This window comes from Lactuca serriola, chromosome 1 (genome assembly GCF_051521515.1).
Source record: "Lactuca serriola cultivar US96UC23 chromosome 1, Lser_US96UC23_V15, whole genome shotgun sequence".
Lineage (NCBI taxonomy): Eukaryota > Viridiplantae > Streptophyta > Magnoliopsida > Asterales > Asteraceae > Lactuca > Lactuca serriola.
Window position 1 is genome coordinate 156,085,847 of NC_136408.1, and position 21,668 is coordinate 156,107,514.

Consider the following 21,668-nt stretch of genomic DNA (forward strand, 5'->3'; position numbering starts at 1 on the left):
GGACAACACAACCACCATCACTCAGTCACAACAAACCACTATTGGACCGTCTCCAACTCTATTACTATATATATAAATATATAAGTTCAGTAATTATTCACGAAGTAAGATTATCGTGTGTATTTTAGTTTTTGTGTATTCACATATATCTAAATTTGTTATTTATTTCAATAAACTTATGATTTTGACATATATAATTTCCCTAAAAATATTTTTGTATGAATTACCAAATCTGAGTATTTGCTACTCGGCGGTCGGTTGAACGAGTACCGAAACGAGTTTTACAACTTTGTCACCACCTATAGTGGCTATGGTGGTTTGAAAACCCTAGACCTAACATTGTCATCATCGATGGTGGTATTTTTAATGAATGGTCGGATGGAGGAAGTATGTTTTCTAGGGTTTATTTTACATTTTGTGGGTAGTCAACTGGTGTAGTTTTCATCGAGAATGGCTGACTGTAGTCGATGATCGATGATTTCCAACGAGATGATACGATGACGCAAGGTGGTAAAATGCAACGAATGGAGGAGCTAACACAAAGTGTTCGATATCTTTAATTAAAACAATAAACAAAGAAATTAAAATAAAATAAAAACAATTAAATAAATATTATTTATTATAAATAAAAATAATAAATTTAACTTAATAATCCAATAAAAAGAACTAATGCAATAAAAAATAAAAAAATTAATTAAATGAAATTAATAATCCAATAAAGTAACACTTACTAATAGATAAATATTGTACACTAAAAATAATATTTGTTAATATATAATAATCCAATAAAAAGAAATAATACAATAAAGAAGATATTTAAAAAAAATCAATTAAAAAAAATAATAAAAGTAATATTTATTAATATATAATTATAATATATTAAAAATAATATTTATTAATATATAATAAACCAATCAAAAGAATTAACGAACTAAAAAAATTTTTAAAAAAAATTAATTAAATGAATTTCATAATCTAAAAAACTAACACTTACTAATAGATAAATATTATATGTTAAAAATAATATTTATTAATATATAATAATCCAATAAAAAAGAATTAATACAATAAAGAATAAATTCAAAAAAAATAATTAAAAAAGTTAATAATAACAAAGTAATATTTATAAATATATAAATATTATAGATTAAAAATAATATTTATTAATATATAATAATCCAATAAAAATAATACAACAAGAAAAAGGTTAAAAAGAAAAAAGTAACTAAAATAATTAATATATAATAATTCAATAAAATGAAAAAGAAAAATTGCATAATTGGTCCTTTTGGTTTGGTAAAAATATAAAACTGCAGAAATGGTCCCAAGGGTAAATTCGTCATTTTCCAAAAGTTAACAGCCATGCTGTTAAACTTAACGAGGTTGGGACCAAAACCGCAACAAAACCATCAAATAAGAACCTTTTTTGCTAATAAACTTTTTTTTGGACCTTACCAACAGAAATTGACAAACCACAGGGACCATTTTTGCAATTTTGTCTTTGAAAATTTATTTTAGCTAATGATTGTAACAATAATATTTTATTTATATCATATACAAGTAAATTACATTTTTCTATCTAAATACAATAATCATAAAAAATATCTACCACGCATGACATGTGATTCCCAATAAGCATAAATATCAATATTCATTTGTGTTTGTGTGGTAGAGCCAGGACCATACCTCACAATTCACAAGCCATATGGACCAATTGTTCACTTTCATCAGTAATACTACTGCCAACATATACTGAAAGTAAAACAATTATAAAAGGGTGGAACATTTGACACATTAGTGAGAACCCTGCATTGTGGGAGCACTGATGGGATTGGTAGGCGTTTCTCATCATTGGAGGTGTCATATGAATAAAGGGTCTGGAAGCAAATTCATTTGAAGCTGGAGCTTGATTGAATCCTGTAGAAAAGAACGGAATTAATGTAAAATTTAGAAAGGAAAACCACAACAATGAAACAAATTCCATATATAGCAGTTTCATCCAATCTCAAAGCAATTTTCACTGATATAACTGGTAGAATTCAATGTTTAGGCATTAAGCAACACCATCCAAATTACAAAGCAACTTTCATTTCTTCCATTTACAACATTTATCAATTTTCACTGCTATACTTTGAAAAATCTATCCAATTAAGATCAACAAAAGTACAAGCTATACTCGGTAGATTTTTAAATGTGATAGAAAGAAACGAAAGTAGGATGCAACAATACACAAATAAATGAAAGATTGTTGTTATTTCTCGCATTTAACCTTACTTTTATTGTTTACTTAATTTATTAACATACCAGTAAGTGAATTTCCCCCCATGCAACCTCTTCTTACATTGTCTTTTTTTTGTTATGTTTCCCATATTTTTGCAGTACAAGTCGATGTTAAGTTTTCATATATGGTAGCATGCACCTTAGTCCCCATCTTATCTGGAACTTCCAGGTAAAAATAGGGTAAAATGAAAGAAAGAGAAACGTACTTTCACCGATTTGTTATCATAGAATCCTACTTATTATTTCCTATTACACCATGGTAATTTGAAAAATGAACCAAATCATACCAATGTTATCAAATACAAAGCATATCTCAGTGGTATAAAAGGGTAGAATTTTCAAAGTGTGATGTAATAATAAAAATTGGTATATTTTCAAGATACAAGGTCTTAATATAAAAAAAGTATGGTGTTTTAATTGGAAGAAATGAGTGCACAATGCTAAAATACACATAAATTAAAGTACCTTGCTTTTTCTTGCATTTAACCGTAACATATATGGTAAGCTAAATTATAATGTTCTTTCAGTGAATAGTTGATGGAAGTGCCAAAGTAAAACAAGATAAAGCAGAAAATGCCTATTAACTTTGAGAATAAACAAGATCTATAAGCGCATTTGGACCCTAAACCCTAAAGCAAATCTGGTTGAGAGAACAAAACAAGATCATGTAAGATGACAAGCTCAGGCAGAACAGATACTCTGTGACAATTTTGCATAAAGAAGTACCGAATCTCTTTTATCCAGATGCTAACACAAGGACGACAGTATTCTTTATTAAATCATTAACAGTAACACATAAAAGTTTACATATTCACTTGGCTAAGGTCTAAACGCAAGAAATAGCAACTCTTTGGGACAATAAAAAAAATAAAATTTAAAGTACCACCATTGTCATTAAAAAAATATATAGAAACATAACTAACAGAATACATATTAGAAATGAGCTTGTCACATTTGTTTTTGGGATATAAAAGTACCTTAGGGGCCATCCTCCAGTTTGCCAGACTTTCTTTGAGAGAAAGCTCTGAAGTGCACTTGTTTATCTAATGAAAAGAAATAGATTAGAGATTTGACAATGATTTGCAGAAAATCAAAACATGAATTATTTATCATAGAATTTGGTGGCCACGATTACTATTACCCTGAAGTACACTGGCTCGTCTACCGAAAAGAAATAGATAAAAGATTTCAGAACGATTGCATAAAATCAAATCTTGAAATATATATCACTAAAATCACTACCGTTTACTTATTGTTAGCTTTAAGTAAAAAGCAATACATATGAATGACAATTTACCTTTAAAGGTGGCACCTGCTGTACGAACATAAAAATTTTTTAAAAACAAAGGCTGCAGAATTAGATAGTTGCTTAGGATGTATTCTCCTGTTGTTAACTGAAACCCTGTAAGATCTCCACCAATGATGTGATTCCATGACTTGTAATAACCCAACACATCGTCTTCTTCTTCTTCCCCATCATCATACACAAAACTCACCCCACACTCCTTTGTAACTGCATCATTCAAATGGTCACCAAATTCCATCTCATTCATCCCAAACATCCAATGGCTTACAAACATCAAACAATTTCTACGAAGAAATATCCTTTCAAGGTAGTGATGGTATACCCATGTGCGGTTCTTTGTTATATTACTAATTATGATCACTGGCAAATAAATGACCACCTCCTTTACAGATCTGATCCTCTGAGACGTCAGCACACAGCAGAAATTCAGTCCTGTGAGGTTGCTAGGAGATGATGGAATGGTAAATGATATTGATGGCCCCATGCTTCTATCTGTAATCCAACTCGGCATCTCTATGCCTACATAAATTGTGCTGAATATTCCAAATTCATAATACATCTGCCACATACAACCACATTCACAAATTGCTACATTAATAATATATCCATATTCACACAATGACAAATAACTATCTAAATCAAACCTGGATTTCAGATTCTTCCTTTTTTCTCAAGCGTGTCGCAATTACCACATGCCTTTTGTTAAGGAAGTCTGGCCTATTCCAGCCCAAACTACGTAATACCTTTTCCTGAACACCTGCTATTGCTTGGATTTTCACCACGCCTTGAACCTCAGACGATGAAAGTGCTATGATATCACAGTCTATTGAGAGCAGCTGAAGTGGGGACATTTCAGGATCAAATACAACTTTTTGCAACATAGGCTTACGTGAATAGAGGTTCAAATATGTTAGTGTATGTGGAGGATGCTCGACTGACATCAGCATATTACAATTTGCCATACTAAGTTTCTCTAGCCTAGGAAGGCTTCTCACACAACGGGGCATAGAAACTATAGGATTCTCATCCAAATATAATTCCTCTAACATGGATAGGCAACTAAAGTTCATGGGAAAGGATTCAATGGACAAATTGTTATTTACAAGTGACAAGCTTACTAAAGATGTCGGTAAATAGATTGTAAAGAACTTTGAATAACTTGGTATAGCCTCCGGAACGGTAGATGGAATGGAAGATGAACAAGTTATTGTATCTATATCTACAATCCCGATTTGAGATTCACCAAGATTACAACCAACTAGCAATAGTGTTTCAACCTTCTTTAACATGCCTATGATCCTTGGAATTTTTTGAAGCTTGCTGCAGTAGCTCAGATCAACGAAAACAAGTTCAAGACATTGCTCAATTGATTCACAGACATTATGCAAACCAATGCAACCTCTAAGTATTAACCTCTCAAGTTTAGGGAGATGGTCAAAGCCACCAAGACTACAAAGCTGTTCACAAAAACTTAAATTAAGAATCTTCAACGATCCAAGCATCCTTTTGTCTTTTGAGAACGATCCAATCCATTGCTGAAATTGAGAAAAGTTAGAATAGTAGTGAATTTATCAATTTAACATAGAAGAGGTAAATAGGGATAAGTTACCTTTAGTCTCTTAGGAAGTTGGTGTGGATACCAATAATAAATGCCAAATGATTCAATGTTGCTATATGACATGTCAAGAGCAACCAAATTCTCCATCGGTAAGTCTGAAGGTATAGACTTCAAAGGGAACCCATGCATGCACAACCATCTTAATTCTTTTGGAAACTTCTTGTAAGACCCATTAATTTGCACATAATTGAGTTGTAGCAGATTAGCCTATCCATCTTACTCAATGCATCTGTTTTCAACTCAAGTGATCCATGTAACTTCTCTTTCTCAAGCATTCCCATGTCTAGGGTGAGGCCTAGAACATTTTCCGTACCCTAAAAAGAAAGGATATGCAAAAATAATTTTAAAATGCAATAAACATGTATGTAGAAATACAAAATGCATGGCATCTTACCTTTTTTTGTTTCAACACGTTGAATGACTCGTGACCCCATAATCAACTTCTTTCCCATGGATTGTAATGTGATTCTTCACGTACCATAAATCTTCCCATCTCTTGAACCAATTGATGCATCGCCAATTCTTTATTCCATGTAATACTAAGAAGGCATTTGTCGATGAGATTCGTGATCCCAGTTCTTGTTTCTAAGGAACATGCCTCTAATATTTCTACAGTAACATCTATATTCATTCCCACAAAAAAACAAGAAATATGCTTAAACAACTCCTTATCATTGTCTGATGGCAAAGAGTCAAAGCACATTTTCAAGACATTATTTATAGGAGAATTATTTTCTTTCTTTAGCATGTCTATGTACCCCTCCCAATAAGTTATATCTCGATTATGAAGAGACCTACCCAAAACTTTAAGAGCCATTGGATGTCCTTCACAATACTTCACTAACTTTTTTGATGCCTCTTCGTAACCTTCCTTGGGATCGTTGCACATAAACGCATGATAACACAGAAGCTTTTGTGATTCGGTCTCTAATAAGCCATCAAGAAAGTACTTTGTGTGCATTAGTTTACCATTCAATTTGAATAATTCACAACTTCTTGGCAACCATGCATCCGTTGTAGTTATTATGACTTTACTTCCTGGATGCAAACCTTTGTTTCCAAGTAACGCATCCAACTGGTCGAGACTACCAATATCATCAAGAACTAGGAACACCTTTTTGCGAGCTAATGCACTCTCTATCTTTGATGTGTATATGGAAACATCATGAACTTGAACTGAACTTGGTTTTGAAATATCATCATAGAGTTGTTTCTGTACATCAATCATCCCATTATACTTTCCATCACATCTCCTACTAATATCTTCAATGAAGCAACTTGTGTCAAATTCATGAGAATGTAACGTATAGACATATTTGGCTAACGATGTCTTCCCGATACCACCCATACCCAAAATAGTGAGTATATCTGTTGTATGTGATGATGCCTCTTTCAACCATGAAGTGCCGAATTTAATGGAATTGTTCATCCCAATAAGTTGTGGCAGTGGAAACCCTGAGGATATATGTAATCTACGGAATATGTCCTTAACAGTTTCTTCAATTAACGCCGCCTCTTGCCTGACATCTTATTTAGTAAGAACCACAAAAGACAATCCAAAAAGCTAATATGCCATATTGGAGATTTAGATTTTTCCAAAGATACAAATCAATATTATATCATATTAAGCTGTTTTTTTTTTATTAAATTAATTACATCATAACTATCATCATATATGAACTTCTAACCATATAAGACCAGGTCATAGCTCATTGTGTTTTTACAAAACCCTCACACTTAAATATATCAACGTGGTTTAGCATGAATCTAAGTGAATATTTATAAGCTAACTTTTACTACTGACAAGGAAGAACATTTGTTTATCATAATAACATATCATCTGATTTAAAGGTAGAATGATATAAAAAAGTGAAAAAAAAAAAATTACAACCATATAAAATTTGGTTTATTAATTAAAAGCATATAAAAATAATTAAAATGGATTATCTAAATAAATTTATTAATGATAAATAATAAATGCATAACAAATGTGTTATAATTAGCAAAATGATTCGCCTGCCTATATGAATTAACTTATTTAATCACATAATTGAAAAATCAAGAATCAACTTCAAGCATTGCTTTAAGATTTATCCAAATTTAAATACATCAAAAATATAACTATTTGATGATTATGGAGAAATGTATTGAAATGCATATGGAAAAGATGCTATTGAATTCCATGTGCTAATTTATCAATATAAAAGGAGTAAGAAAATATGGGTTAGAAAGTGGTTACCTGCCATTTGCATCCTTTCCTTTTAAATCAGCAACTTCTCTAAGTGCATTACTCCATCGGTCCATCTTTTGAGCCCATTGACATTTTTTATTTTCATCTGTCTCTGCCTCCATCTTCTGTCTATGCCTATCCATTGCATCTCCAAAGCTACTCTGTTGCTTTCTAACATGGGTGGGCTCAACATGATAAAAGATACGGATCACAACATGATCGGATTTCATACGTTGCTCGAGGATGATAACCAAATCATCAAGACACCATGTTGAAGCAGCATAGTTCCTGGACAACACGATAACAGAAGCCTTGGATGATTAAATTGCACTCTCCGATTCTGGTTTCAGATCTTCCCCTGCTTCAATCTCTTCATCATCCAAGAAGGTAGTGATATTGGCATGCATGAGAGCATTATAAAGGTGACTAGTGAAACTATTACGAGTGTCGACACCTCTAAAACTTAAAAATACATCATATCCACGACCATGAGTTGATGAAGAAGATGAAGATCCTTCTGAAATTTCATGGAGCTCAAACATTATGAGGAGCCTTCACCCTACCCAATAACCTCTGAAACTCAGTTTCCTCCAGACATCATCAGAAAGTAAATATTGTGTTCTGAAGCTTTTGGATCCCACACTTTCCTTAATTGTGCCTCAATCCAAGATCCCCATACATAATGTCCCTCCACTACAAGAAAATTTGAATTTAGCTACGGAAAAATTCCGTAGTAAAAAGCTAAAATTCCGTAGCTAAAGCTAAATAACTACAGAATTTGCTACGTAAATTTCTAATTAGACTCCGTAACTATATTTCTTGTAGCAAAATGTCTAGCTACGAAATTATAATTCCGTAGCAATTTTACTATGGCGGTTTCTACGACATCTATTTCGTAGCAATTTGAGTTCCATAGCATTTTTGTAGCAAATTCCGTACCAATGTTTCGGTAGCAAATTTCGTAGCAGTGTTTTCGTAATAAATTCCGTAGCAATGTTTCCGTAGCAAATTCCGTAGCAATGTTTCGGTAGCAAATTCCATAGCAATGTTTTCGTAGCAAATTCCGTAGCAATGTTTCCGTAATAAATTCCGTAGCAATGTTTCCGTAACCAATTCCATAGCTATTTTCACATAGCAAATTCCATAGCGATTTTTCCGTAGCAATTTTTGTAGCAATGTTTCCATAGCAAATTCTATAGCGATTTTTCTATAATAAATTCCGTAGCAATTATTTCGTACCAGTATTAGATATAATTCAGTTATTTAATTCGATTATTTATATTAATTTATAAAAATACAATTAATATAAAACCAAAAGTAACAGAGTATTTCTATACAAGCTAAAACAAATATCTAGTAAGTCAAATGATACATATTTCAAAATCAAAATTCGCCACAAATTTAACATAAAATGCTATTCGATACATAATATTCTATCACATTCATTGGTTGTGCAAGTTGTTCAAATTTTGATTGAACATCCACATTTTTCTATTGAAACTCCACATTCTTTTGTTGAGCATCCTCATATTTTTGTTGAGCATCATATTGTTTGGTTGCGTCTCAACTAACATCTTCAATTTTTCAATCTCAACATTTGTCTTGGCACGCTCGTTATCGGCACTATTTTAAGCTTCCTACTTTTTACTTTAAAATTTTACCCAATTGTAGCAATCTGATCTAAATACAAAAGCTGAAAGTATAATGTTATAATTTGGTTAGATTATTCCAAGTAGAATATTTTGATAAGAAAAAAAGATTAAAACATAAGGGTAAAATTGTTATTTAACAATTAGTAATAAATTGGAAACAAACGATGTTTTCTTATCCAAAATCCAAATACTTTAGTGATAAAGGACTAACTTCAACTTAATTTTAGGATTAGCCTCTTTAAAACTCAAAATGGAACTATTTTTTGAAGTATAATGTCCTAGTATGTATAAAAGATAAAGTACAATGCTATAATGGGGTCGATTTTCCAATGTAAAAATATCTTGATAAGAAAAGTATCAATAAATAATGTGGTAATTTTGTCATTTATTTAACCTTAGACATAAGGGTAAAACTGTCATTTGTAGAAAACAAAGGATGGTTTTGTTATCACCTGGAGTAAAGTGGAGTGGATTGGAACCTAAGCTAAGAAAATTTGTCTCAAGAAGTTGAGTGGAGCATAAATTTTATGGGATCAACCATCTACATAAACGGAACTAATCATCAATCCAGTTGATATATGTAAAGGGAAGGATAAACAATATTGTTCCAGAGGACACCCCTCTCTCACAGCCACAAGGCTTTGAGCCGATACAAGAGTATCACTGTCACCAAAATATCTGAATGCCTACAAATGAAATCATTCCTACATATTTATTACTCTCTCTCTCTCTCTATAACATATCTTAGCCATTTTCCAGATTTGCCCTTATTACTTCTTCCAGAATAATCCTCTAGCAGCTTTGATTCATTTTCCCTTTTAACTACCATATTAGGATCTATATCAAAATATGTCAAATCTCAAATAACAACATATCCTTTACTTAACGTTTTGTTTCATTTTTTAACTTTTCTAGACAAAATAATTACCATTTTCTCTATTTCCTTATTTACTTTTGATTGAGCTTGATTTTGATAAAAAAAAAAAAAAAAGAAGTAGTGATCACCTTTTATTTGTTCGAAATTTTCATTGGGTTTCAACAGTTAATTAAATCTACAAAAGAAAATTGGAACTAGAATTATATAATACTTCATAGAATCAGGAATATTTTGCCATATGTATACATATAGGCATGTTTTTTATGCATAACTACTTATGTGAATCAGATTTACCTGAAGTTAGAGAGGCTTATTATATGATTAAGATGTAAGAGGTGAGAGGCAAAAAATTGGAATGGAGAAAAGAGAAGAGATCAAACTGCAAAATAATCAAGCTAAAAAAATCAAGTGTTTTCTAAAATAATCAGATACCTGAAATTAAAGGTAGAGTTATAGTTAAAATCTTGTATAATGCTTCAAAGAACTCCAAGCCTTTACAAACAGGAAAAGTAATGTCAATTCCAGCACACACATACACATACACAAAAGCACTCAAACCACACACAACCATACACACATACTCAAAACATAAACTGAGATATATATTGATCATATCATTGTACTCGCATCACAAACAACCACTGACACAACACAAATCATTTAAGTCATTACAGAGAGCATGATCATCTTGTAATGTCTCTAGAGATAAACATATAATGGAATCCAACTACTATACCTATTATGTCAAACTCTAACAAAATTCCTGGTCTTGTGGGCAAACTTTCAAGAAATCAAAGAAATTAGGTCCTCTACAACGAAAATCTCAGACAGAGGACATAAGTAGTACTATTGGAAGCAATAATTTAATAGAAACCGACATGAATGAACTCGAGTCGGTCCTCGAGGTTCACGTAGGTCTTAGTGGTGAATTATGTAGGTTTTAAGAAGCAAACAGAACAGAGAAGAAGATTACCTGGTAGGGACGAAGGCGATCGAGAAAAAAATGGCGAAGATGAGTAGAACAATACACAGCAAACATGATTAACGGAGCAGGTGGCAAATGTCAGAGCAAACAAGAGGAGTGAAGTACGATCGATAATGGTGTAAATGGAGACAGACAGCGAAATTTAAGGTGTGAATTTGAAGGATTGAAAAAGGATTTTAAAAGATCAAAGTCTCAGATTTGAAGGAGAGACTGAAAAGGTAATAATGATAGGGTTTATCTTTTACCTTCAAAATCCAAATTGAACATAATGAGGATGGATTCGGTGTTTCTGCTCGTTGGAATAGCCAGACGGCGGTGGTCGAAAGAGGGAGAGAGGCGATCGACCGCAGGTCAGAGGTTTGATCGGGTAAACCTCATTGAATAGCTTCGCAACCGAGTGCAAAATGAGGTCAAGTGATTTTACCCATTCACCCTTCCCTTAATATGAATACAGGGTGTATTTTCCCAATCTAAAACGAAGTTCCAAAAAGGAGAGAAAATGGGCTCTTAGGCTCATTAATAAAACAATAAATAGAGAAAATGGTCTCTTAGGCTCGTTAATAAAATAATAAATATTTTTTAGTATTATTTACTTGTTTAAATAGATGGGGTTATGGTTAATATAAAGTGTGTTTTTTATTTTTTAAAATGAAAAAAAAAACTTGAACGAAAATATTAAAAAATATATATTAAAGGTAAAATAGCTACGAAGTTTCATTTCGTAGCAAAGTAGCTACATAATTTAGTTCCGTAGAAGTTTTTGTAACAAAAAAGCTATGAATTTTTTCACCGTAGCAAAATAGCTATGAAATCAGTTCCGTAGCAAAATTCCGAAGCATAATAGCTATGGAATTTCATTCTGTAGCAAAATACCTATGAGATTCATTTTCGTAACTAAATTTTATAGCAAAATAGCTACAGAATATTATTATGTAGCAAAATAGCTACGGAATTTAGATTTGTAGTAATTTTCGTAGCAAAATAGCTATGTATTTTAATTTCGTAGCAAATTCGGTAACAAACTACCTACGGATTACAATTTTGTAACAATTTTTCGTAATTAGTTTTAAGTTTGTAACAGAATTTTATTTCGTAGAAATTTCTGTAACAAAAAATCTACGGAAAATCATTTCGTAGTATATTACGTAGCAAAATAGCTACAAAATTTGATTCCGTAGCACTTTTCCATAGCTATTCATGATTTTTCTTGTAGTGCTCTATATTCTACATAAAATAAAAATTATTAATATCTTAAACTTAATTCTCATCAAACAGCTTAAACCTCCATAAAAGTACCTTATAGCTAGTTGTCAAAATAAAAACTGAAGTGTTTAATAAACCAAACAGATGCACCTCGTACTTTGTTGTATGAATTAATATGCTTTTGCATCAACTTAAGTCTCGTCAAACAATTAAATCTCAACAATAGAACCTTATATTTTAAAATAAAAAATTGAAGTTATTAAAACCAAAAAGAATAAGTTTATTGACATGATTGCTTATAGATCCCAGACTTCGCAAGACAAAGCTTTTCAAACTTTTGATTATTTATCACAAGATCTAGCAACAGCATTAATGAGCTTTTTTAAAATAATATATTTTTTAAACTAAGACGCCACACCATTTCTAAGCATTCAGTTTCAAACCAGAAAATGTCCAAAATAATTGCATCTGAAAGCAGTGGTGGATCTAAAAAGTATCTTTACCGGAGTCCCAGAAATAGAAATCAAACAGACCAAAACTGAATGGATCACTCGAAATCGGATAAAGTCTAAAAAGCTTCCAAGATTGTAGGTGTTAAATCGACAAAGAAATCCCTTACTGTAGCTCAAAACAAAAAACTAATCCAACTTATTTGCAAATAATTTGACCATAACTTCACTGATTTAGGATCTGCTTCAACACCCAAAAGTACTTCACGAAAACTGAGATGTCGTACAATCTGGCTTCAACAGTTCAGAAAGCTTTGCACAATGGGAACATCAGCAGACAGACAATTTAGGGTTATTAGAAGATGAGTATATATGAGACGTAAAATGTGCTTTCATAGTTACCTGCCTACGCGATAACAAAGAGGTTTGAAGCGGCGATGATACAAGACAAACCAACGGCGACTAGAAAGGAAGTCAACGATTTTTCATAATATATTAGGGAAAATGACCTTTGAGGGTAATAAAGTATTCGTCATGTATTCATTAGGTCCCTTATCTTTTTTTTGTCTTTATTATACCATTGAACTTATAATCCCTGTTCACCAAAACCCTTGATACCGGTTATCACCTGTTTTACCGGTTACCACATTTAATTAGAGATGACATGTCTTATTACGTGGAATTAGAACACATTTAATTACCGTTTCTCTTTCACCTTACAGTTAGGGTTCGTTTTAATTGAGGGAAGAAAAAGTTCAATCGAAGCATACGGTTAGGAAATTGAAGAGAACTGGTGAATGCGAGTGTTATAGTGAAGAAGATGGCCTCCGATTCCAAACAAAGTAAGTATTTAACAGTTTATATACATTATAATGGTTTATTCGCACGAAAACCATTAGTGTACTTGAACGCTGTTGTTGTTTCAATCCGTGATGTCGATTTTGGTGCAATGGATTTCAAAGACTTTAACTTGTTCATTGCAAAGTTGATTGAAGGCAGTTGTGATAATGTATATTATTGCACTAGAAATGAACCATTGGCAGAGGGTATTAGGAGAATTAGGAATGATGCTGACTACTTTGAGTTTATTGAAACGGGTTATAGTGATGAAGCCGGTCTAAGAATGAATGTGTATATAGACCACGAAAATGAACCTGTACTTGATTGGGCTGATATGGAAGTAATGGAAGATGATGAAGGGCATTATTCTGAGGAAGACCTGGATGATGATATAGATTCACAACTTTCTGATGATGTTCCATATGAGCATGAAGCAGATGATTACATTCCTTCTCTTGACAAGACTATTGGTGATGAATTCTTACATCGGGTGTCAGGTATGTGTAAGGATATAGATGATGAGGCTGAAACTGATGAGGTTGAAACCAAGAATGGAGATGACAAACCAGTGTACCCTATCCATAATGAGAACCAGAAATGGGACAAAATGGTGCCAATTCTAGGTATGAGATTCTCTAACCCCATGGAATTGAAAAATTGTTTGACTAACTATGCAGTGAAGAATGGGTACAACCTTTATTTTGAGAAAAATGATAGTCAGAGGTTATTAGTGAGATGTTGTAAAGAGAACAAGAACCCCTCTTGTCCTTTTAGACTGTGGGCTTCCTGGATGAGCAGTGAAAGGTCTTTCCAAATTAAGTCATTAGTTGATGAACATAACTGTTCAAGAGTCTTCAAACTTGGTTCCATTGTAACATATAAATGGATTGGAATGCATTTTAAGAATCAACTTGTGAAGAACCCTAAAATGAGCATAAGGAAAATGAAGGCCAAAGTGAGTACAAAGTTTAACTTGATTGTTAGTGTCACTCAATGTAGAAATGCTAAGAGATATGCTTTGGATGAGATAGAGGGTAGTTTGATGGAACATTATGGTAAAGTATGGAGTTATGGAGAAGAAATAATGAGGACAAATCCTGGTTCAACAGTAAAGATAGATGTGAATGTCATGCCTGATTCCACAACCTACTTTTCTAAAATGTATGTTTGTTTTAAGGGTGTGAAGGATGGTTGGATTGCAGCATGTAGGAGGGTAATAGGGGTAGATGGTTGTTTTTTAAAGGGTATATGTAGAGGCCAACTGTTAGCAGCTATGGGTAGGGATGCAAACAACCACATCTTCCCTATTGCATGGGCTGTGGTGGAAGTTGAAAATAAGGAAACATGGAAGTGGTTTCTTGACCTCCTTCTGGATGACATTGAAATGGGAATTGGTCATGGATTGACCCTCATATCAGACCAACACAAGGTATATTTCTGTTTTGTTTTGTTTAAGTTGAATGTTTTTGTTATGTCATCTATTTCATGCTTTCTTTCAGGGATTAATAGAGGCTGTCAAAGAAAGGGTTCCAGCAGCAGAGCATAGACAATGTGCTAGGCACATATATGCTAACTTCAAGAAAAGATTCAAAGGTGAACAATATAGGAAGTTGTTTTGGGCAGCAGCTGCTAGTACTACTCAACCAAAATTTGAGGCAGAAATGAATTCCATAAAAAAAATTGACCCTTTGGCTTATGAACACCTCATGGAAAGGGACCCTAAAAGTTGGTGCAGGGCATTCTTTGAAGTGGACAGGGCTTGTGATGCTTATGAGAATGGCATATCAGAAAGTTTCAACTCCATTATTGATCTTGCTAGGAAAAGGCCACTCATCACCATGTTGGAAGAGATAAGGATTTATGCAATGGAGAGGATGTATAAAATGTTGCAAGAGGGACAAAGTTGGGGGAATTTAAAAATATGTCCATCTATAAGGTTGAAGATATCAAAGCTAAAGAAACAGCAAAGGTATGATATAACTTCTATTATATTAATATTATATGTCTCATATATAAGATTAATAGAACTTCTTATTTTTTTGGGCAGATTTTGGGGTGTTATACCATCTGGGATACAACAATATGAAGTTAGGATTGGAAATGATGGATATGCTGTGGACCTTAACAACAACACATGTGGATGTAGATCTTGGCAAGTATCAGGTATCCCATGTGTGCATGCAGTGGCAGCCATTTCATACCTTAACAGGAATGCAGAGGATTATGTTGCACCATGGTTCCATACAGCCATGTTCTTGACTTGTTACAACCATACCATTAACCCACTTAATGGTAGTTCCATGTGGCCTGAAGCTCCCTACATGAAGCCATTGCCTCCTCAAAAAAGAAGGTTACCAGGAAGGCCAACCCTTAAAAGGAAAAAAGATCAATCTGAGATGGAAAGCAAGGGGAAAACAAGGCATACTATCTCAAAAGCAGGTTCAGTTAATAGATGCACTATTTGTAGAGAAAGGGGCCACAATAGATCAACATGTCCTACTAGACCAGCAGATGTAGCATCCACTTCAAGGCCAAAAAACAAGAAACCTAAAAAATGTAAAAAAGAGAAAGGTATGCTATTAAAACAATATAATTTAAATGGAACATCCAACTCATTAGCTACATATTTGTATAGCAGGTAAAGTGGAACCAGTTCAAGTGGATCCAGTTCAAGCAAATCCAGTGGATCCAGTTCAAGTACCAGCTCCACAGGTTGATCCAGTTCAAGCAGATCCGGTAGATCCAATTCAAGTACCAGCTCCACATGTTGAACCAGTTCAAGAAGATCCAGTGGATCCACTTCAAGTACCAGCTCCACATGTTGAACCAGTTCAAGAAGATCCAGTGGATCCACTTCAAGTACCAGCTCCACATGTTGAACCAGTTCAAGCAGATCCAATGGATCCAGTTGATGTACCAGCTCCTCCAGTGGATCCAGTTCAAGCAGATCCAATGGATCCAGTTGATGTACCAGCTCCTCCAGTGGATCCAGTTCAAGTAGATGATCCACATCCAGATGTTGATGTCCCTGCTCAACCAGTTGCAACTAGACAGAGGATACGAAAATACTCAGAAAGAATTACCAAGATAGGGTTGAGAAGGAAGGTTTTGAAGAAAGAAGGAAGCACTGGACACAACCCAATGGTGTTGGAATGATTTTATTTGGAAAGACAAACTTTTAGTCTTATAAATATGTAATTGGGAAAAATTTAAGAATCATGGCACATGGCACATCTTTTGACATATTAGGACAACTGTGGGCACAGCTTTTGTAATAGTGCACATGCTGATGGAATATTACAACTTTGTCTTTTATCTATATGCTTTGGTGTACGGTTATTTGCATATAGATTGTTTAATCTTATATTATCTATCATAAATCAAGTAAATTTAGTATTACTACATTAAGCAAAGTTTGGTGTTGTTGTTGTTGTTAATCTGGACCATATTACCCTTGGATCACATCAACACATTGACAATTGATTACTGCCAAATTTAATATGGACCATTTTACCCTTGGATCACATCAAGACATTAACAATTGATTAATGCCAAGATTTGGTCTTAATACATTAAGAAATGTTTGATGTATCCAATGTGGTTAATCTGGACCATTTTACCCTTGGATCACATCAACACAATAACAATTGACTGCCAAATTTAATCTGGACCATTTTACCCTTGGATCACATCAACACAATAACAATTGACTGCCAAATTTAATCTGGACCATTTTACCCTTGGATCACATCAACACAATAACAATTCACTGCCAAATTTAATCTGGACCATTTTACCCATGCATCATGTCCAATTCATTAACCTTTTAAACAAATTAATACTTCTTGGAAAGCACTCAAAACATCAAACTATCATTAATCAAAAAGATTTAGTCATAATACATCAAACAAATTACAACATTAAGGATTACATTTAGTCTTTGAATACAGCTAAACTAAGGGTTAAATTAAGGGCTAAACTACTTCTTAAACACAAACAACAGAAACAACACAATCATCACAACTTTATGAGTAAATAGCTTCCATTTGAGTTTTTCAAACTCTTGTCTAACAACCAAATTTTCTTGTTCCATCTTCATCTTACATATGCTGATCTCGTTTTCCAATATAGAAACTTTGAGGGTTAAATTGCACGGTTCTTTTTTGTCCTTCCCAGAATTGACTTCATTTTCAGGGGTTTCAGGCTCCAACCATTCCCAGAACTTGCATTTTGGTCCTTCATTCTTGAAAAAAGTAACAAATTGGTTAAAGAAAGAAGATTAAACGAAAAGTAAAAAACAATTGCTTTACCATGGAGTTTGGGCACAATCTGAATTTTTTTCCTGGATTGTCTTTAGTTCGTGAAGTTCGTACACGAGATGGCAACCCACAGTAACAAGGGTTTTCAGGTTGAAATTCAAAATTTCGTTTGGAAGAAATAGAAGAAGAAGAAGAAGACATGTCGATCTAGGGCAAGAACGGGCAAGAACGATGCAGTACTGTAACTTTCCAATTAATAAGCCCAGTTTATGGCACATAATGCCACGTAATATCCACGTAAGTAGTAACCTACAACAACCGGTATCAAGGGTTTTGGTGAACAGGGATTATAAGTTCAATGGTATAATAAAGACAAAAAAAAGATAAGGGACCTAATGAATACAAGACGAATACTTTATTACCCTCAAAGGTCATTTTCCCAATATATTATGAAGAGTGGCGTTAGCTGCTTTATCCTAACTGAATCGTAAGGTGCTTGTGGATTCTGTTTTATAATGGGGCACATGTTCGACTTTTTCTCTTTTCTTTTCATAGTGTACGTCCATTTTTTTTTACATGGGTTGTATTTGGATTTTACCCGCCCCATATATCCGGCCCAGATCAGGATCCAGGTGTCATAAGTAGTTTTTTACATTTTCACCTTAAAATTTTAATTTATTCACGAATTTTGGTTGTACAATGTCGTTTTTATAGGTTTAACCCGATTTTTAACATTTTTTAAGATTTAATACCGAAACCCAGATGGAAGTCCTTAATTTTTTTTTTTTTTTTTTTTAGATTTTAGATCCCATTTTATTTTATTTTAAGAATTTTATACCTACAACTTCTTATTGGTAATAACTTTCATTTACTTTTACGACTTTTGTTTGTTTTTATGATATTAGTACAATTTTTTTAATGAAAAATTACAAATTTTAATTTTAGATTTTTGATATATGTATTTTAAACCTTTGTTTTTTTTTTTTTCAATTAAATACATTTTACTTATTTTTATATATTTTATTACAATTTTGTTTTTTTTACAAGTTTGTTTTACCAAATTACTTTTTCACATCTTTGTTTCTATGCATTTATTTATGATATTTTTTATGCTTTTACAAAATCTTTTTTTTTCTATCTTTAATTTTATATAACTTTAAACATTGGTTTTCTTTGAAAATTTACTTTTTTTGGCAATTTCTTTTATAATTTATTATAGATTTTTTAAACTTTTTTTCAACAAAAAGAAATTATAAATTATTTTCTTACTTTTGGGTGTTGTTATCCGCACCTAGTTTGAAGGTCAAAACCACCAATTGGTAAAAACCCAAACTCAAATGAATTTATATAACATTTTATGTAAATCAATATTGCGACTATCAGTTATATATATGATTCTTTTTTATATATTATTTGAATGCAATATCCTTTATTTTAGGTTCTCTTTTTTTTTTCTCTCTCTCTCTCTCTCTCTCTATATATATATATATATATATATATATATATATATATATATATATATATATATATATATATATATATAGAGAGAGAGAGAGAGAGAAAGAAAGAAAGAGAAAGAGAGAGATCTAGGTTCAAATGTTTTAGCAACTATTGTGTGCTTGTAAGAACCAAAAAGAATTCAAAAAAATTTTAAATCATTAATTAAATAAATAAGGGTAGTATAGTAAATTGGTAAATTAAATTAATAATTATATCCTATAAATTAGGAAACTAATAATTATTTTTAATTCACATCCATTATTTAAAAAGGCAAGAATCATATTCAACGCCACCCTAAATCACGTCTACATTCTTTATGTTCAATTGCTGGCTACGACTATATCTCCCTGGTGATTTTTGATGACAGCCGCTCCATCTTCGATCGTCTCTGGTCTCCATCTCCAAACAAATCGATTAAGAATTAACACATCAACAGTAAGTCTATTTTTTTATGTTAAAACAAAATTAATTCAGAAAATATGTTTTTGTTATAAATTCTTCTCTAATTCTTCTCAAATTCGATTTTTTTTTGTATGTGGGTATAAGAATGTAATTTGTTAGGTATATATTGATATGCGATTTTGATTTTACCATTAGTATAGGAATTTTAATTGTTCAATCCTCGTTATGTGCAACTGGATTCTTATAATATAATAATGAATTTGGTTTATATGATACATCAAGAAAGTGTTGATGCATCTTCATCATTTTAGAAATAGTTCATACAATAAATGAAATTAACAATAATAGTTAATTTGTTTTCAACAGCGTATCAATTTAATATCAATAGTTTCAAACAAACATTATAATTGTTTTTGTTTAACGTTATGTGGATTTGCGAAAATGTTTTTTGTAGTATGGATACGGTAATATTTTATAGGTTCGATTTGTTATATGGTAATGTCTAACAAGTGTTTGTTGAAATGTCTGAAAGAGAATTTAAGAATCTAACCATGCAGTATACATTCTGTCAGAATTACTAGCAACACATGTTTTATATAATATTTTATATTCTCATAGAATGAAATATTTTTTTCATTATGAAATGGAAAAGAAAGAAAGCATGGCGAACGATAAATGTACTTTGTTTGTTAAAAACAAGTATATTTGCTTAAATGGTTATACTAACGAGTAATGCATGTTATAAAAGCATTCTCACATAATGTTATTCAACTTTATGGTGTTTATTTTGTTTTGGTTTGTGATTTTGAATTCAAATTTCTATTGTCCCTTGTTATTGTATATTTGCAATCTAAAATTACATTAGCAGTAAATATGATAGTTTTGAATGTATTTTAATAATTTTGTCAGAATGTATTCTGCCAGAATAAATTATATGTATTCTACCATAATGTATTTTGTCAGAATGTATTTTACTTTTTTGTTGTATTTGTGATAGGAATGAATGGAGGAATAACTTGAAGGCCTAATCGGAATAACTTGAATAATGAATAAAGTTTGATCATACTCACAATTTAAGAATGTTGTTATTTTTTAAGAATTTTATTCATTTTTGTTGATATTCTTTTAAAATATGTATAATTATATTAAAATGTATAATATTTTTAGTCTGTAAGAATATCTATGAATTTGTATTTAAGTTTGGATGTATAAGAATATATTAGAATGTTGTTATTTTTCAACCTCAGATTCAACAATTTTGTTATTCTTCAATAATATTCTATTAGAATAAAATTCTGAAAGAACATCATTCTAACAAAAAAAAATATTCTGACAGAATAAAATCGGATATGTTTACAAATTACATTAGAATTAAAATTAATTAATTAAAAAATTCAGATTTTTAAAATTAGGAGAATTGATTATCCCTAAAAATCTAAAAATTTCCTTTTATAAATATAGTTAATTGTCCAAAATACCCTTTTGCTAAAATTTGTGAGATTAAATGGTACATGTTATCCCATTGTAATATCATACAATCTCAAATCATGTATATTGATTAATTCCATCTATTGGTTCAGATCTGTGCATTCTGTCATACAATAGTTAGTAAAAACAAAATACCCTAAGCCTATATATATATATATATATATATATATATATATATATATATATATATATTAGTGTTGCAAATATCGGCCTAGGCGTTTGGCGGTCTTCCACCGTCGACGTTTATAGCTAATCGGACCCTATTATCGAATGTGGTCAAAATTGGTCAAAGAAGGAGATTATCGAGTCTAGGCGGGTCTAGACGGGCCTAGGCATCTAATCGGTTAAAAAAAACCTTTAAGGGCAAAAGTTTCAAATTGTTAGAATTGCTGCTAGGGTTCTTCTCACTCCATTGCATTCGTTTCTTTTCTTTTTTGAAATTCTCTCTGTAGTCTTAAGGAACGAAAGAAAGCATGAACTGAAGCTTCTAAAACGATGTCATATTCTTCTTCGATGCCATCTGTCCCACCTCCGACACCGTATTTTTCTTCCATTCACTTCATCGTAGTCCGTCAGTCG

At 32.1% G+C, this 21,668-nt stretch overlaps 2 protein-coding genes and 2 long non-coding RNA genes across 5 annotated transcripts; all 4 read right to left on the reverse strand.

The window, feature by feature from the left end:
• Window positions 1-1,507: 1,507 nt before the first annotated feature.
• Window positions 1,508-8,119, reverse strand: LOC145100322 (disease resistance-like protein CSA1). Of its 2 annotated transcripts, XM_079037648.1 has the most exons (7): window positions 7,444-8,119; window positions 5,599-6,724; window positions 5,196-5,518; window positions 4,231-5,121; window positions 3,578-4,145; window positions 3,258-3,323; window positions 1,778-1,917 (listed from the first exon to the last, which is right to left on the reverse strand). In XM_079037648.1, the coding sequence occupies exons 3-6, from the start codon at window positions 5,331-5,333 to the stop codon at window positions 3,259-3,261; spliced, it is 1,662 nt and encodes a 553-aa protein (XP_078893774.1). In that variant the 5' UTR covers window positions 5,334-5,518; window positions 5,599-6,724; window positions 7,444-8,119; the 3' UTR covers window positions 1,778-1,917; window position 3,258. The 2 variants fall into 2 exon arrangements, with proteins under 2 accessions (XP_078893767.1, XP_078893774.1); XM_079037641.1 differs by lacking the exon at window positions 3,258-3,323 and having other exon boundaries at window positions 1,508-1,917; window positions 5,599-6,731.
• Window positions 5,345-7,664, reverse strand: LOC145063199 (disease resistance protein RUN1-like). Its single transcript, XM_079010787.1, has 3 exons — window positions 7,444-7,664; window positions 5,683-6,724; window positions 5,345-5,518 (listed from the first exon to the last, which is right to left on the reverse strand). The coding sequence occupies exons 1-3, from the start codon at window positions 7,662-7,664 to the stop codon at window positions 5,345-5,347; spliced, it is 1,437 nt and encodes a 478-aa protein (XP_078866913.1).
• A 631-nt stretch (window positions 8,120-8,750) lies between the features above and the next one.
• On the reverse strand, window positions 8,751-13,101 carry LOC145100342 (uncharacterized). Its single transcript, XR_013704983.1, has 3 exons — window positions 10,937-13,101; window positions 9,539-10,455; window positions 8,751-9,127 (listed from the first exon to the last, which is right to left on the reverse strand). It is a non-coding gene; the product is annotated as an uncharacterized LOC145100342 (long non-coding RNA).
• Window positions 13,102-17,292: 4,191 nt separating this feature from the next.
• On the reverse strand, window positions 17,293-17,964 carry LOC145071713 (uncharacterized). The gene is made up of 2 exons (XR_013690726.1): window positions 17,751-17,964; window positions 17,293-17,683 (listed from the first exon to the last, which is right to left on the reverse strand). It is a non-coding gene; the product is annotated as an uncharacterized LOC145071713 (long non-coding RNA).
• Window positions 17,965-21,668: the final 3,704 nt, after the last annotated feature.